This window comes from Sitophilus oryzae, unplaced genomic scaffold (genome assembly GCF_002938485.1).
Source record: "Sitophilus oryzae breed Bouriz unplaced genomic scaffold, Soryzae_2.0 scaffold_882_pilon_pilon, whole genome shotgun sequence".
Classification (NCBI taxonomy): Eukaryota; Metazoa; Arthropoda; class Insecta; order Coleoptera; family Curculionidae; genus Sitophilus; species Sitophilus oryzae.
Genome location: NW_022147508.1, coordinates 455,695 through 474,695, shown reverse-complemented (window position 1 = coordinate 474,695; position 19,001 = coordinate 455,695). Strand labels below are relative to the sequence as shown.

The window sequence follows — 19,001 nt, the reverse complement described above, 5'->3', positions numbered from 1 at the left end:
CAATATTTTAAAAGGCTTAATGATTTTAATGTGCCAGCTCAGATTGAAATAAATCCGGAAACTTCTAGTAGTCAAGTAAAATAACTCGCGAGTGTTGTATAAGTGATTCTTATATGGGGAAAATTATCAAAAAACATAAATATCACAACTTTAAATTTAAATGTATTCCAAATTTACATTTTTTTACATGCTGGTGATCACGAGAAAAGATTACAATTTTGCAAATGGTTTCGGAAAAGTGTTCAAGAGCCCCCTTTTTTCTAGAAAAATATTATGGACGGATGAATCTTTATTTACAAATACTGGTACATTTAACAGAAAAATATCACATTATTATGCAAAAGAAAATAGGTTTTTATTATTTTTAGAGGTTTTAATTATTTTAGACATTTAATTAGAGAAACCAGACCACAGTAATATATTCATTGAACGTCAGGGCTGGTAATCTTGACAATAAAATAATTGTAGGTTCTGTATTGATCTGTATTGAACTCTACTATACAATTTTTATGTGTCCAGATTTGACACTTAATAGAATAAACAAAAAATAATTTGCTGATATATAAAGTGTCAATTGGATTTCCAAGGCAGACTTGATCGTCGGCGAATTTAAAAAAATCATTTTTTTTTGTGAATTTACATAATAATGATTAAAAATTAGATACCAACGTATAGACTTTTTTTTCGCTCTAACAGTAAAAAAAAATCAAAATGGCGGCCATCGAAAAACAAAAACTTGACTGTTGAATTTAGAAGGCTTAAAATCTTTTTCTGAAAACGGCCACTAATTGGCCGATGTCAAAAATATAAAACTACCAACTTACGTTGCAATAGATACAATACAGTACGTCTGTCCGTTCTGTGGCTACGGGGTATCCGTGAGAGGGGAAACGACATTATCTCGATGGTTTTCCTAAAAAATTAGACGACGCGTCCCATCAATAAAAATTCGACAAATTTGCACGTAGCCAATAAAATAAGTGGGCGGAGCGATTTTCGGTGACGTACTCAAGTCGACGTATAAAATATGTTGCTGTTTATTTAAATGTTTTTTGTCCGCATTCCTTTCATAGACACAGATCCAGCAGACGAACTGTAGTTGTGAAGTTATTGTCATTTAAAATAAAGGTATTATTTTCATTTTTTTGACATAAATCCGACACTAATCAAGATACCGGGGTTTTCTTCATAGGTGTTTGTCAAACTTCTAATTACGCAACTTTTGTCCCATTTAACCGAATTCGCCGTATCTCTCGTAGTTTCTGAGATGCCAATGTTGAGCATCGATATTGTCACCACCCTGTACACTTGCCTTACCAGTGTTCTGATGCTGTAGAAACGAACCTAATGTGGCATACTTACGATTCTCGGTAAACACTAGGAGGGGTACTGGTTCTTGAAGAATCTGGACTAAAAATATAGTATTCATGAGTACTTAGACCGTAACAGTATCAATAAAACTTAATTATCAATATTCAAACTATATAACTTAATCCTCAATATCAATAACAAGTTAGTCTGTATCAATATTCAAATCAATATTACAGATATTTTATTTGAGCCACTCGCTTTTTTTTATTAAACTTTACTGTGCAGCAATATTCTTATTGAATATTTTATTAGAGACGCTAAATAATTCTAATTAAGTACGCAAATATTAGCAATCGAATATTAGTAATCTATCTTTTTCTTTTACAACATATTTATGACTTGGTTTGATCAACTACATTTGAGAAGTTTCTGACCGGTTTGGATGCTTGTGAGAATAAACTCATCATTTTTGATTGTATTTAATCATATAAAGGCGGATTGTGATGACTCGTATACTTGGCAAGTACGCCAATATTATTTGCGTACTTGGCAAGTATACTATCTTTGGAAACAACATTTTTTTGCAACAAGCTTGGCGCTCACACAGCGCGACAAGTGGCAAATGATTGCACAGGTAAACCATTCACACGACATGGCAAGTATATGTCAATAACAAATGTTTGCATAAGTACACGAGTTGTCAGAGTACGCCTTAAGACAATGACTGGTTTGTCTCGAATGAAATATTAAGGCGGACTCTGACGTTATTGTTATTGGTATATACTTGCCATACCAGTAGTTTTCTGATGCTGTGGAAACGAACCTAATGTGGCATACTTACGATTTTGGATAAACTCTAGGAGGGGTACTGGTACTTGAACAATCTGAACTAAAAATATAGTATTCATATTAGTACTTAGACCGTAACAGTATCAATAAAACTTAATCATCAATATTTAAACTATATAACTTAATCCTCAATATCAATAACAAGTTAGTCTGTGTCAGTATACAAATCAATATTACAGAGATTTTATTTGAACTACTCACTTTTTTTATTGAACTTCACTGTGTAGCAATATTCTTATTGAATATTTTATTAGATACGCTATATAATTCTAATAATTATAAATAATATTTTCCTGCCTTTAGCTGTGTATTTTTTTCTAATTTCGAAAAAAATAAAAAGTAAAAAGAAAATTGTTTTGCTTGTCGTAAAGGGGGTAACCGTGGAACCAAGCTCCACTCCCACAACCGGTTTCTGGGCCTACCCTTCATCAGGTTGGCTGTCCAGGGGCTGGTTTTCACCTTAGACTAAAACTTCTAGACGGAGCAAGTCATTCATAAATCTACTACAACCATGTTCGGCTTACCCTGCTTAGAATGGAATCATGGAGGTTAAAATATCAATGAAAAGCCTTGAGTGTGGATAAGAACTTGGGACAGCAAATTTGGCGCGGTGATACTGGCCGGACTAATCCAATGGCGTACTAGTTTTCGCAATTTCCGAAATATAAATTTAATTAAATTAATATAAAATTAGAATCGATCTTTAAAAAATTGTGTTTGCTAGTATCTTAGAGTATTTAGTCTAAGGCTAGTATAAATCTCAATACTATCTTATTTTTATTTTGATTTACAATTAAACAAGACGCCTTAAATTTAAAAGCATAGCATTTTAAAATGTCTTTATTTTATTAATTACCGATTTTTTTTTTCAAATTACTACCATATTAGTTATAATTTTCAAGCTATGTATAAAACCCCGATTTAAATATTAATTTAATTTTAATGCATTATATTTACTAACATGTGCGTTTTCATATTTAATGCTTTATAAAATATTTTTTCATTATTTTATAATCCTAAAACTTTGAATCCAAATTAAAAATAAATTTAAATATCTTTTATGCAGAATTTAAATCATGTTCAATGAATCTTGATTAGCATATACCTGGTGTTTTTCAGAAGCGGTTCAGTTCACTCCTATAACTTTTTGATTTTTCCAAATAAAAAAAAAATAAATTTTGTATGTTAGTAAATGACATAAACCGGGATTGATTGTTTTCAATTACTTTACTACTTCCTGTTTCACGGGAAATGACTAAAACTTTTGAATTTTAAATGGTGCCCTAGGAAATTTTTTTCACTTTATTTGATAAAAAATTACATTATGACCATGGAATTCTTAACTGAAATGTAAAATGCAATATTTTTTTTAGTTAAAATGTGAAATGTTGACGTATACCGTATGATCGAATAAAAACGGCGTCCAGTTGGCTTGGAAAAGACGATCGATGACATTTCCCATATAAATTTATATGTGTAAAATGACAGCGATCTTCATTTCATAGCCATCGCTGACGCCGTTTTTATTCGATCATACGGTATTATGGCATTCTATTCAGAATGCTATTTCCTATGAAATAAAGTAAAAAATACCGATGGTACCATTTAAAAGTCAAAAGTTAGTAGTATTTTTAGTGAACGTCTGTCTTAAATTTTAAACTGTAAGTGTATTAAAAATATTTTTTATTAATTGTGTGTACATGAACAAATGCATATTATTACTTGATTCCAGCCTAAATAGTAATGTAAAAATCTGTTTCAATGACAAAAATTAAGAATTCAAATTTCCAACAAAAAAAATAAATAAATGACTTTTTTTAACTAGACAGTATATTTTATTTTTAAAAACAAGTTTTGAGAATTTATCTCATCAGCTCAGGTTGATAAAAAGGAATAAACTATATAATTTTTTCAAAAAAAAAACAATGAACACTTCTATGAATATATTTTATTTATTTTAATATTTTTTTTATAAATTAGACATACATTTCAATAAATTATTATAAATTTAATTGTATCCTATACCGGGTGCGTCTCACTTAACCATTTTAAAATAAGCAAAAACTTTTAGGAAAATTTCATTTTCTCAAAATCAGGGTTGACATGATTTAAATCAAATGATTTAAATCATGATTTATATCGTGATTTAAATCAAGGGATTTTTTTAATTTTAATCATGCGATTTAAATCAAAACAAAATTTTTTATTGAAACTTTATTATAAATTAAAAGATAACCGTAAAAGTTACAAAAATGTGTCCTAGACAACTATAGAACATATTTCTATAACGGGTATAACAGATAATAAATCGAAAAATAAATGTTATAAAACTATAGAAAAAATATCTATTCGTCAATTTAATTCTTTAACCGATTTTTGAAGTAATTTCGTGTGAATCCATTAGACCGCTAAACACAGGGATTTATTTTAAAATTTATGTATAAGTGACAAAAATTCGCTGTTCGAATACATGTCATTCGCATATTCGCAGTCTAGTACAGAACTAGGTTCTTCTAATATAGAGACTATATCTTCATTCCCGAGAATCTATAATCGTTGTCAGAAAATATGTTGTTTTATATTCTTTTTTGAAACGGTTGTATGTTTACAAATTCCTACCGATATTTTGATCTGCAGTAAGTACTTTACACTTTGACATTAGATTTACAATACATAGGTACTAATTTCTTCTCTACTTAAGTATATTTCGGAACAATAGTGTATTGTTTTATTAGGAGTAAAAATTTCACTTTTTTAACGATATGCTGTACAAAAAATTCATTTTTACTCGGAATACAACATACTATTTTTTATAAACATTACAAATAATTTTTTAATCAATTTCAAACATTACAAATAATATAAACAGTAATGGAGCAACAATTTTGATTTGATTGTTGTTAAAAGCACCCCTACTTCTAATGGCACCAAAAAATAGTTCGAGGTGGTCTTGTGAAAGCCTGTAAGTATAGAGGTGGCTTAAATTTTTTTTCCCTAATATATAAATTATATAAGCCTTTTACGCTTTCAATATTGATTAAGAAGCCTATAAATCCTGTTTTTCTTCCACTCTGCAATACCGATTTATTATTAATTTTCAGGCCTAATATATAGGATTTCTCTTGGTCTAAAAATGCGAAAACGCCATTTTCGGTAGCTGAGGACAAAGGTCTTTTAAAAACGCATCGGCTAAATTGGCTTTTTATTGTTGTGTTTAAAAAAGTGCACTGTTCATAAAAGTTTTTACTTGTTCTAAAATGGGCAATCCCGTTTATACTTTTCCAAATTTTAATACTGTTTTAGAGAAAAACGGAAAAATATGAAAATATAGTTGATTTCCTTCTCAAGTCCCAAAAATCAAAAGGCTGATGAAATGATAATTTCATTTTTAGGTTTTTATTCTTTGATAGATGATTATATAGTTATTTTAATTAGCGTCATATTTTTGGCTGCTTTAAAATATTAAAGAAGCACAACATTAAATTTATTAATCACCTTTTCTGTAGAATTGAACTAAATAAATTTTAGACTTTTTTAACATATCATAATTAATTAACGAGCAAAAATATAACATTAATCAAAATTAATAGTATCCATCTATCCATATCGTTTATCAAGGGATGAAAACCTAAAGACGATATTACCATAGAAACGCGCTTTGATTTTTTGGACTTTCTTTAGGAAAAATCCAATTATATTTTCATATTTTTTTTAATATTCTGTAAAACGCTATGGAAATTTGGAAAAGTAAAAACGAGACTAACCATTTTAGAACAAGCAAAAAATTTTATAAAGAATGCACTTTTCCCAAAAAGTCAATAAAAAAAAGTTTTTCCCCTTGTCAAGCCCTCAGGTCAAGACCATCCGGGAACATACTGTAAAGAAATTTACTATTAAATTATAAAAAAATATTATTATATTAAAAAATACCAATGATATATGTATAAAAAAATTATCTCTTAAAATAACAATGATATACAGTCTTAAATAAGTGCAACTATTTTGCACTTTATAGGTATTAGAGAGGCTATTCCTACACTATCAATTTTCTTTGTCAAAGAGTTTATTTAAAATATTCTATAAAGAATGTGTCAGTGTGATTTTATAAAATATTGTATATTAACACTGTCAAATTTTTATTAAAATATTTTTATAAAAGATCTTAGACAAAGAAATTTGATAATGTAAGAGCAGCCTTAGCCAAAAAAATATTATATGATACCTAGTATGTGTATATTATTTATTTATACAGGGTTGTTCACCACATACGACACGGAGTATTATAGCTAAACGATTAGATTTTTACAAATTGTAAGTTTTGAGTTCGTTGAAGGACTATTAGAGCTACAATTTAAAAATATTTTTACAAGATACAGAGTGTCCCAAATAAGTAAAAAATATCAAAGTTGTATTTTTTTAAATGAAACACCCTGTATATTATTACATTTTTAGTTTCTGCGATTAAAATAAAGGTAAATTTGATTAACGTTTATCACACTTAAACCTTACCGTTTTTGAAATATTTTCAATTTTGAAAAATTTTAAGGCTTCATTTCTCCAAGGGTATCAAAGTTTTTAATACTAAATATTTACTGAAGTTTAATTATTGATCAGTTATTAGGTTTGTTCTCACAGCTGTAAGAAACATATTTCCAACAGATAATCATGCGCAATAGGGTAAAACGCGTTCGTACAGAAATTTTTGATTGGTTTCCAACCAACAGTACGCTGTTCGCACAGAAAATTCTGATTGTTAGCTGACAGTCAGACCTGTTCGCGGATCTTTTGCAAGTAAAGTGTCCGGCGCATGCGTATTGCGACCCGACGTCATTAATTGGTAAACTTAACCTACAAAACAGGTGGATGACACTTCTTATGGGAGAACTGGCAATGATTGAAAACTTGACTACAAGCGATTTTCTAGGAATCTTCCTTACCGATAAATTATTGACAAGAGTGACAGATAAAGCCTTGACGTTCTTTCAGTATTCCAGTTCATTTCTTTTTCTTTCTAAAGTGTGCGTTGAAAGGAGACAAAAACAATTTTTGGTGACCCATAATTTGTTATTCGAACACCACTTTTCTCCTTGTCGGGTCGTTGACGTTGACTTGTCGCCATTTTATTTCTTTTGTTTACACGCTGCATTTTGCTTTGCAAATTTAATACATAAATTATTTAGGCAAATATATAGGTTTTTAATAAAACTCCTCGGACTAACGTGTAGGTAAGTGTTGATAATTTTTTTTTCATCTTAACATGCTCATTGTCGTTCTCCTGATTTTAGGTGACAGAAAAGGATCATCAAATCAAATTGAATTTTATATTTTCCTTCCTATTTATCCTTCCTAAATATCAACGAGATGAGCCATCGGAAGAAAGGGACCATAGTACAAAACAGAAAGGTGATCTTTTTTCTTTCCACTTCGGATATTGAAATTATTATATACTGTAGTCGTGTTCGGCATTATGCTCTGAGAAATATAGATAAACAAAGAACAACAGATATAAAGCATCCCAGAGGAAAAGAGAGGCAATACCTGTATGTACTCTCTCTGATATTTGTGAAAGTTACAGCAAAGTATTGTTGTAAATGTCATCTTTTTGATCGACCTGAAAACTTCGAGCAAAAAGATGACACTTTCAACAATACCCTGACAGATATCAGAGACGATACAGGTTTTTCCTCTCTTTTCCCCTGGAATACTTTTAATTTATTATTCTTTGTTTATCTAGATTTCTCAGAGCACTATGAACGAACTCAGCTTGTATGTTTGAAATAATCGTCCAGTTGGCTTAAAAATGATGATCGAAGACATTTCCCATATAATTTTACTTTCAAAATTATGATATATCTTTTATTTCTAAGCCATCTATGACGCCATTTTTTTCAGTTTTGTTATAATTAATTTTGTCTCTTGATCTACTTGTAACATTATTCTTTTAATTTTATTAATTTATTGTGGTGAAATTAATTTCTGTTGTATATTTGATATTGATATTAAACATATTTTTAAAAAATGGTGTATTTTTTGTGTTTTTGTGTATGTCATAATTAAAAATAAATGAAGAAATAAATTTTTTTATTTTTTTAAACTTCCCGCCATGCGTGACAATTTAGTCCGTAGTTCCTACAAGCGAAATTGGGGGCGCTAGTAGCAGTAGACTTGTCAACAGTGTCAAATTTAAACGTCAATTTCACTTTCCAATATTTAGCAAGGCGCTCGCACTTCTTCTTGTGTATGTGTTTTGTGCTACAAAACGTGTGTTGTTTTTGTTTAGTGTTTTATTCTTCAAAAAATAAAGAAATGAAATGAGCGATTTTGAATCTTCCGAAGAATCTGAGGCGTCCGGATTTTCGGATACAGACAGACCGAGAAGAGCTGATGGAGGAACGGGTTAGGCCCAAGAATCAAAATTACAAAACATTAAAACATTAAAAAGAACAAAACCAAAAATATTAAAAGATATCTTTGGTTATTAATTCCCTGTTCGTTTTCTTCTTTATTCGGTATTACGTAGGAGTTAAAATTAGTGGTATTATTAGATCAAAAAAGAAGAGTAGGGGATTCGCTGTTCGCACAGACAGTTTGAAACATGTTTGAAATCGACAAGAAACTGCATTATTTGAGACCTGCGCATTAACACCGGTTTGGAAGAAGTCACAAACATGTTGGGAACACGCTGTGAGAACAAACCTATTGTGTTGCAATAATAGAAATAATACTGCCTCATACAGAGTGTCTATAAATTTATTTTAAATAATATCTAGCTTTAAACGGCAATAACTTGTTTAATTTAAATGGAACACCCTGTATATTTTAGGAGAATCAGATGCACAATTTAATTGTCCATCAAATTGTATTATACCATTTTTTACCTATCTCTTCAAGTTCTCGTAGAAAATGCATTTTCTTATAATTTAGACCTCATTTATCAATATACCCATGGAATATTGACATTTTAGATTGTTTTAAAGCAACAAATGTACAAACACAACAAAATGTGCAGATGCTAAAAGCGATAATATTACCAGCCTATTTGTATACAAAAATAAAACTATTTAAATCTTTATAAAAAAGTATACCATTATTAAATATAACACCATTATTTCCGCCCAAATATTAATTAATTACATATTTAATTGTGTTAGTTAATAAATAATTCTAAATAAATGTGGATTTGGAATCAGAAGTCAATATAATAATAAGTTATGAAAATGGACGTTTCTGTTGTTATAAATAAGCATTCGTCAAAAAATGAAATAACATTTTTAAGGTGTTACCTTTTACCGCACTATCTAATGCACATACAAAATTCAGTTTTTTAGTATTTGGAGCAATTATTATTAATCCACGCAAACAGTCAATTAATGTAGTTTGAATATACTCGAATCATATTAATTGGTCCTCTTTTACAAATATTTAAACAATTTTTTTTATTTTTTAATGACATAAACGAACTATATCGACAATATTAGTATCTGTACCCTTTAAAAATTTGTTACATCTTTAAAAAAAAATCTAAAATGTCAATATTCCATGGCTATATTGATAATTGAGGTCTAAATTATAAGAAAATGCATTTTCTACGAAAACCTGAAGACATAGGTAAAAAATGATATAATACTATTTGATAGACAATTAAATTGTGCTTCTGATTCTCATAAAATATACAGGGTGTTCCATTTAAATTAAAGAAGTTATTGCCGTTTAAAGCTAGTTATTATTTAAAATAAATTTTTAGACACTCTCTATAAGGTAATATAATTTTTATTATTGCAACACAAAATTTAGTAAACAGAAATACTTCAGTACAATGTTTGGTTTTAAAAAGTTAAATACGCCTAGAGAAATAAAGCATTAAAATTATTACTGTATTTTGACAAAAACCTAAATATTTCAAAAACTATAACATAAAAATGCGGTAAACCTTAATCAAATTTACCTTTATTTTAATCGTAGAAACTAAAAATGTAATAATATACAGGGTGTTACATTTAAAAAAATACAACTTTGATATTTTTTACTTATTTGGGACACTCTGTATCTTGTAAAAATATTTTTAAATTGTAGCTCTAATAGTCCTTCAACGAACCCAAAACTTACAATTTGCAAAAACTTAATCGTTTAACTACAATACTCCGTGTCGTATGTGGTGAACAACCCTGTATTATAGTATTTTTACATAAGTGCAAAAAAATTAAAATCTGTATTTTTGGAAAAAAAATTGTATATTTTTTTTAATTTTTAGTTAGAAACTTAAACATACCTAGAATAGTAGTTTAATTTTACAACAAAGAAAACATCAAAATTTAAGCAAAAATATATTTTTTTAAATTTTGAAAGTAAAGTAACTAGGATATTTTGGTGTTATAATTGAAAAAATTGGTGAGGAAAAAATCTGTTTCTTTTATCGAGATCTACCCTTGATCTACCAGCCCTGAAAATATTTGCACTTATTTCAGACTAAAAAAATAAAGATTTATGTATATTTACATATCAAAGAGTGTATGTAGGGGTTTTGGATTTGCATCTTTATTGAGAAACTTGAACCCATTACTTCGATAGTGAAAATCAGAAAATTGAAAATGGTCTGAGCAAATTTCTGGTATTTTGGGTAATTGCTTCGATTCATCCCAGTTTAGTAAACAAAACCAACGTTTTAATCGATTTTGATCCTGAGGAAATCTAAAAAATACCAATAAAAAACAACTACAATATGAAGAAGCAGGCTTAACTTTGACAATTAATCACAATAATTTAATTGATAGAGTAATTTTACAATAAGTAAATATCATCAGTAAAGGGTGCAGCCACACAATCCTAAAAATGGCGTATCGGCGTAACGGCGTAATGACCTTGAATAGATTTCCAGTAATTCTATTGGCTGAAACATTCATCTGTCAGAAGTTTTATCTGTCAAATTCATCTGTCAAAAATTTCAGCCAATAGAATTACTGGAAATCGATTCAAGGTCATTACGCCGTTACGCCGATACCAAAGAGTAGATAAGACAAGAGACGACAGTGAATAAAGAAGTCGAATTTCGCGAGAGAGACGCAGATATATTAAAATTTAAAGGTCCCATCAAGTCCCATTTTGTCTGTTGCCAAGTATATTTCTTTGAAAAATAAACAAGATTTTCTGAAAATAAATTAATAATATAAGAAGGATATAAAGTAACGTATGTTAATACGGAAATGTAAATTTTTAGGTTGGTTTAGGTTCTTTTTCGCAATGTACTGATAATATCAAAGAAACAGAATGACTAAAGTTGGTCGATTTCGAAGATAAACAGATAAAATCTGAAAATCTGACAACTGCGCATTTTATTTATTCGAACCTAAGATTTTAGGACGCTAATCAGCTGTGCTAATCAGGCTTAAACATAAACAAATCTGATTAGTTGTTTTCTTGCATTTTTGCCTTTTTAAAGTGTGTTTTCAGAGTTTTTCGATATATTATCGTTTTGAGAGTTTTTAAGGTTTAATTTTAGTATCGTTTTTATAGCGTTCTAATTTGTAATTATTGTTAAATATGAATACTGAACAGGACACGAGTAGCAGGAAAAGACGAGATGGTGGCATTGTGTGTGCTTATAAAGACTGCAAAAATAGGTCTTGTTCTTCGACAAACATAATATTTTACTCTTTTCCAAAGGATCCTGAAAAGTATTTTTATAGAAATATACTATATAATTATGTTATTAAACTAAGGGCGGATTTACCCAATTTCTTAATTGCCATTCCTTAATTCTTATTTCTTAGTCTCTAATTTGTAATTCTTAATACACAATTCTTGATCCCTTATTTTTTTAGAGACAGTTATCCAATGTCTTAATCCTTATTTCTTAATTCTTAAAACTGACACTAGTAGATCAAATCAAATCGTTTTTATTTCGCTGTGTTATTGTGTGCAATGAGGTCCATACAAAAAATTGCACCACTTTCGGGTTTGTTTATAACCATGGCTTGTTGTGTCGCTACTCTCGTGAATCGCCACCGAGGTTGTAGGTGATTTGGGGTTCGCCCCATGAATAGAAGAAAGGACATGGAAGGCAATTGTGGAACTCTTACAAGACATGCCTTCCTTGGAATGGGACGAACAACAGTTCACAAAATACACAAAAAATTAACATTTCAAAATTTCACGCATGCGCATCTACACGTTTTCCTTAATCGCTAATTCGTAATCGCTAAAAAGTTAAAAGTTGGGAACTTTCAAAATAAAGAATTACGAACCGTGGTTAAGAATTAAGGATTAAGACATTGTATAACCAAACTAACTGCATAACACGTATTTTATCTTTTTATAATTTAGCGAATAAGAAATAAGAATTAAGGAATAGCAATTAAGGAATTGGGTAAATCCGCCCTAAATGTAATCCATAGATCGAAGACATGGTTAGAAGCTTGTAATTGCGAGGATTTATTAAATAAAAATTGAGCAACTCTATTTTTTTGATAAACTCCACATTGTGATATTACACTTGTTCAAGTCCATATGTAAAAAAAATACACGTAAATAAAACATTTCTTATAAATCGACTTGGTCACTTTCTCTTGTTTACCAACGATATACAAAATATTGCTTTTATTATCTTTATTCCCCGACAAATATGTTTCTAATTATAATTTATTTTATATAATATTTAGAAAATTCATTTTTTTTTTCGTTTCTATTTATCTCTTTACCCACACAGTAACTATTTATAAGCTATACAGGCAAATTTTAATAATAGTCTATTTCAAATTTCCCGCGAAAAAGTTACGAAAATTTAAAGGGACAAGCGAGACGAGGTCACTCTCCCCAACACTCAAACATGAAAGGTACCGCGCGAACTGTCGTCTCTTGTCTTATCTACTCTTTGCCGATACGCCGTTTTTAGGATAGTGTGGCTGCACCCTCAGAGTCGTCAGGGAACGACCGTTACGACAGAGACAACCTATCTATCGCTCGTGTCGCACTCGTTATAACCTAAAACAATAACAAGACATTGTCTGACCGCATGTTCCAGCTATTTATGAATGAGATGCTCAGTATATATTTTATTCTAAGTCTATGAACGCTACTATTTCAAAAGAATCCCATATTTTATGGTAGGTCAGTACTTACCTGTGAAATGACACATCAGGATTTTTACGACTATTTTTTTTGCAAACTTGGCACATATGAACCATGATTTATACAATGTTTATAAAGTTTATGTTGAATGTCACTATTTAAAATAAAAAATTCACGACGTATCAGTCAGAAAACACAAGAATACCTACAACCAACTATTCCCAAATAAAATGACCGTTTTACTACGAAGCCTGTCTCCGGCAGTTTACCACGTTCAGATAAGAATTCCAATGTTGCCACGTTGACTGAACTATTTTCTGCTGATTAGATTAAATTATTTATTTTTCTATTTTTATTTAAGAGAACTGTTGTTTTTACTTGCTTTAATCACTTAGTAAATGCTTATTATATACCATATAATAATTTTTACACGTAGCATCAATAAATTATATTTTATTAAATAACTTAAAGATACGTATGTATAATGAATATTCCCTGTTATAACGATAAACTGCACGATATGACACAATTGTCCCGCAAGACCATTAGACTGTATCTCATCGATGGAGCCAAACAATGGATCGGCTCGCGCTCTCTATTGTCACGCTTCGTCCTACGTGGGAGACAAAAGCGAGCGATTCGGGCGGTGCGAGCGACGGCGCCGGCGTATTTATCAAACGTTTTCTTACGAAGGTGTCCTAGGTAGGAGAGTCGCGCGACTGAAGCGGCATCGTAGGCAACTCAAATATGTTGTGCTAGTCGCGCTTATCGCCCGCTGTTGTCGCACGCGTTGCCCGCTCGTTTTTGTCTCCCACGTAGGACGAAGCCTTAGGGATGATTCACAGTACACCGGACTGTGCCCGAGCCGGGCACGTTCCGTCAAGTAGACACCAAACCACGTCCGATCTTTCTGTATATGCAACACCGAGTTGATAACGGGGTTCGTATTAGTTCCGAGTATATTAGAAAACACAGCCCCATAGACACACGAAAATTTAATGCGAACAATGCCAAAGTTCTCGCAATTGGAATTGGTACCAATTGCAGTTGATGAATAAAGAACAACACCTGCAGGGGAAACTCCTGCTCAAAGGAAAAGATGAAGGATCTATCTTGTTCATTACATCCTTTCATTGTGCAGTTTTACGCATACCCTGTCGTCAAATACTGCTGTAAGATTCACTAATACTTACTACAGACATGATAAAAAGTGTACTTTGTTTATATCATGACTGTAGACGGGGCACCAGGAAAAGTACATTCATGCTTTCCGCAACGTGGCGGGAACGGAGCGGATCCGAGAAAAAAATGTACGCCGACATTTCTGGGACGGGGCACGGACGAGTTCCGGCGAAGCTCGGATCGTGCTCGGCCTGGCATGAATGTATATATGTAAAGAACACTTGACATTGTTTGGCCGTGTCTTCACCGACGCACGGCTCGGACCCGTTACGGTATAACGTGAAGCATCCTTTACTCTAAGGTCCTCACCGATACGGCAAGCAAAACTTTTTCAATATCAACAGACGCTGTCGTAAAGTGTCGGTGAGATATGAGCGCATCTCCCGCCAAAAGATGGTAAAGAGCGTTTTTCGGCCCGTTCAAATATACAGGGTGGCCCAGAAATGAGTGCAAATATTTTAACGGGTAGTATAGTTGAACACCAGAAACACGCCTATGAGGTTTTTTTTGCAAAAAAAAATGTTGAAAATTTTATATTTTTCTTGACATTTTCCGGAAAATTTTGAAAACTTTTGAGTGCCACTGTCCACTCTCCGGAATTTCGTTTACCCTGCATAGAGAGAATCTCGGAGAGAATGCAATGTTGCCACTTCCTACCATACCCACATTCTAAATGTTTATAAATTCACAGTAATAATTTTAATGGGCTAGAACATAGTGGTAATCATAATCATAATTTTTATCTTAAGCATAAGCACAGTCACAATCACAATTTTAATATGCGTTTATACAACATAGTCGCATGACAACATACAACATAGTTTACATGAATGTAAATACAGCTGATAAAGTAACCTAATTTTCTTATTTTTCTATTTCTTAATCATTTTAGAAGTGTATTTTTGTTTAAATTTTATTACTCAGGTTTTTTAAACACGAAAATTATCATAATTATTAAACATAAAAATGAAAAAAAAAAAATAATGCCCTAACCGATTTTTCTCGTAATCACAATCAAAAAAGTTAAAATTTACGAACTTCAGATTACGACTGCGATGTTATGACTTTTATGATTGTGACTAAAATTGTGATTATGATTACGATTATATGTTGTATAAACCCGCCATAAGTTTCTATAGAAAAATACGAAAACTAACTTTATTCATATTAGTGGACATTGCTAATACTAATTTTAGGAAAATGCGCAATATTTTAAGTACTTATTACAGTTGAGTAGACTGAAAAAATAAATTATAAGAGCTTCTTTTTTCGCCATATTAGGCATTTTTTTCAATCCTTTCAATCAACAATTATAATCTTTAAATATTAAGTTAGAGCTTACCCTTTTGATGAAAATTGATCAGTATTTTTATCCAACATATACCATTACACATACACTGCAAATATCTAATAATCTGAACATCACAAATCTATCATTTGCAAAATATTATTTAAAATGTTTCACATCATAATTAAACACTAAACTCACAAATACAACAAAAAGTGCTAAAAAAATGCTTTAATAACTACTTAAAACCTCTACTGAACTCTCCCACAAAAGAAAATTGATGATTTTACACCAAAAGTGCCAAAACTTTACGCGATACACGCACGATACACGAATACACAACATACGTTGATTTTGGTTTGTTTACATTCTTTAAATGATTTTGGGAACCCCCGAGAAATCGTAAATACCATAGACTTAAAATAAAATATAGACTGAGCATCTCATTCATAAATAGCTGGAACATGCGGTCAGACAATGTCTTGTTATTGTTGTGTTATTGTTTTAGGTTATAACGAGTGCGACACGAGCGATTGATATGTTGTCTCTGTCGTAACGGTCGTTCCCTGACGACTCTGCCGAGAAACACAATACTGCCTTTCGTTTCTCAAGTACACCTGAACTCTCCGTATCATAGCCGGGTATTTTTTTTATTTTAATGAAGCTATAATTAAATTAAAAATATATCGTATTTAAACTTTTTTATATTTTATTAAGATTAAGGACAGGTTTTTTAAATAAAAGTTTAGAAAAAACGTCTTAGAGTCCAAAAAAGATAAAAATAATAAAATACACGTTATAGAAGAAATTTTATAATCGAAATTACGCAATTTTTGAAATTAATAATAAATTATTATATTTGAAATTAATAATAAATTATTAATTTTAGTCAAACATTTACAACCCCTAATATTAATCAAAACAGAATCTATTCCACAGATATAATAGAATCGGCGACAGGGAGAGAAAAAAAATATGATTGTTGTAATTTTTTTTCTGGTTAAGTGATGTCTTATGTAAATTAGAGAAAACATAAATCTGTTCCATTAAAGCAAGGAAGGTGATAGGAAGTGGATAAAATGAAAACTACATTTATTTAACTCGGTACTGTCTTTATTATACCGGGTGCGTCCCAAAAGTGGCTCATCTCCATAATTTTTTTATATTTTCAAATAAAAAAACAAGATTTAGTATGTTAGTATATGACATAAATTAGGATTGATTGACGCATCCAATTCTTTTTGGTCACTTCCTGTTTCACCGGAAATGACTATAACTTTTAATTTTTAAACGGCACCCTCGGTATATTTCTACTGTATTCGATAGAAAATGACACTCTGAATAGAATGACATATCATATGTCAACTTTTGACATTTTCGCATATGGTTTAATTGTAATTGTAACATGCGGTTCATAACGACAATTTGACTCGAAATACCAAGTGTGTGGTATCAATATATTCATAAAAAAATGCTTTTTCCAAATATGCTAATGAGTCACCCTTGTTCCATTTGAAAAAATTGACATGTGTATGATTAAAAATACGATTTGTACATCTTTTAACCGGCCTAGACAAGACACGAAACCTATTAGACGATCAAAACTATTTTTCCAAGGCTCCTTGAATCAAACTTAGTGTTTTTAAGAACAACATGGCACCCTGGATTGAAATTTAAAATACGATTTGTTTTTAAGCGACAATGTCAAAAGTTGACATATGATATGTCATTCTATTCAGAGTGTCACTTTTTATCGAATAAAGTAGCAATATACCGAGGGTGCCTTTAAAAATCAAAAGATGTAATCATTTCGGTGAAACAGGAAGAGACCAAAAATAATTGAATACGTCAATAAATCCTAATTTATGTCATATACCTACTAACTTACAAATTTGTTTTTTTATCTGAAAAAATAAAAAAGTTATAGGGGGTGAGCCACTTTTGAGACGACCCGGTATATTAAAAAATATTGTTTCATAATGTAATATCATTTTAAAATTCTTGTATGTTATTTTAGATTCTGAAGATAATTTTAGAATAAACCGGAATATATTTTTAATAAAAACATTATGATTTTGTTACAATGTAAGTAAGTAAATAATGTAATGTAAGAGAAAAAATTCAGATTTTACATTTTACTAAAATATTATCTAAATAAGCGCCTTTCTACAACAACGCCACTGACTTCCAATGGGTAAATTGAGAGTTGCCTACCGGTCAAAAGTCGTTTCAAGACTTAAATGGATTATTTAAGTCAAATTTCTTGTAAATTTGGCACTGGCGAACCATATTTTATAGTTCTTGAACAGAAAAAGTCAATGAAATAAACACTTAAGGACTACAAGCTAAGAAAATGCGTTAATACAGCCGGGGACATAGCGGCAACAAAGCTTTACCGCACACGTGCGACGCATACTACAAGGTAATAAATGAATGAATAGGCTCCCTCGCCTCTAATCGGTGTTGTCATAATGTCAAGAGCAAGAATTTAAGTATTTATCATTAAAATAAATCACCCAGTATATTAAATAAAATATATTTCTATAAACATAATATTTGCACAATGAAAATTAAACTAGAAAAAGTTGACGTCATACTAAGATCTGAAGGTGAACTTTGTTTAATTCTTATTGTTGTAAATATCAATATGAGAGAATAATTAAAAAGTAAATCAGAGGAGAGTCGAGGGCTCTCGGGGAGAACGAATGAAGAAGTCATGCTGTTCAGTTGAGTTGAGTTCTCCAAGTATCATAATGACAGTAAAGTAAGTTTATATTTTTTATATATTTTCTCTAAGTATATTTTATTGGTCAAAAGGTATTCTGCTTGACATTTCTCCTACCTAAATTAATGTATTTAATTCTTTAATAAATTTATATTTTGTTTTTATATATATTGATTGTTTTAATGATCTTCGATACCTAAAACGTCCCTAGCCGCAACCCTCTAAAACGGGGTCGCGACAATATTGTAAAGAACTTATCCTTTTTAAACAGTATCCGACTTATAATTTAGTAGTATAAGGGCTATTTAATACATCTATGGAATATTAAAACCTACTTTATTAAACTGTAGTATTAATATCTCAATATATGTGTATAACAAGAAAAAAAATATTGATAATATTAAAGACGTGACAACATAGGCTGGATGAGGAAGGCTCGGTCGACTGTACCCAGAAGTAAACATGTGTACAAAAAAGATTGTTTGACCGCGTTGAGATGTAAATAGTGTAGTCTATATTTTATTTTAAGTCTATGGTATATACCGTTAAGACCAGTAGGGCCCTCTACCGCTCCCGTCTAAT

At 30.7% G+C, this 19,001-nt stretch overlaps 1 protein-coding gene across 1 annotated transcript in view; it reads right to left on the bottom strand.

The window, feature by feature from the left end:
• LOC115890544 overlaps positions 1-19,001 on the bottom strand; it is a 49,247-nt gene that overhangs the window by 12,261 nt on the left and 17,985 nt on the right. Inside the window, exons 3-4 of the mRNA XM_030910807.1 lie at positions 2,153-2,200; positions 1,363-1,410 (exon numbers count right to left, since the gene is read on the bottom strand). Coding sequence (XP_030766667.1) covers positions 1,363-1,410; positions 2,153-2,200 — 96 coding nt within the window. The remainder of the gene's footprint in view (positions 1-1,362; positions 1,411-2,152; positions 2,201-19,001) is intronic.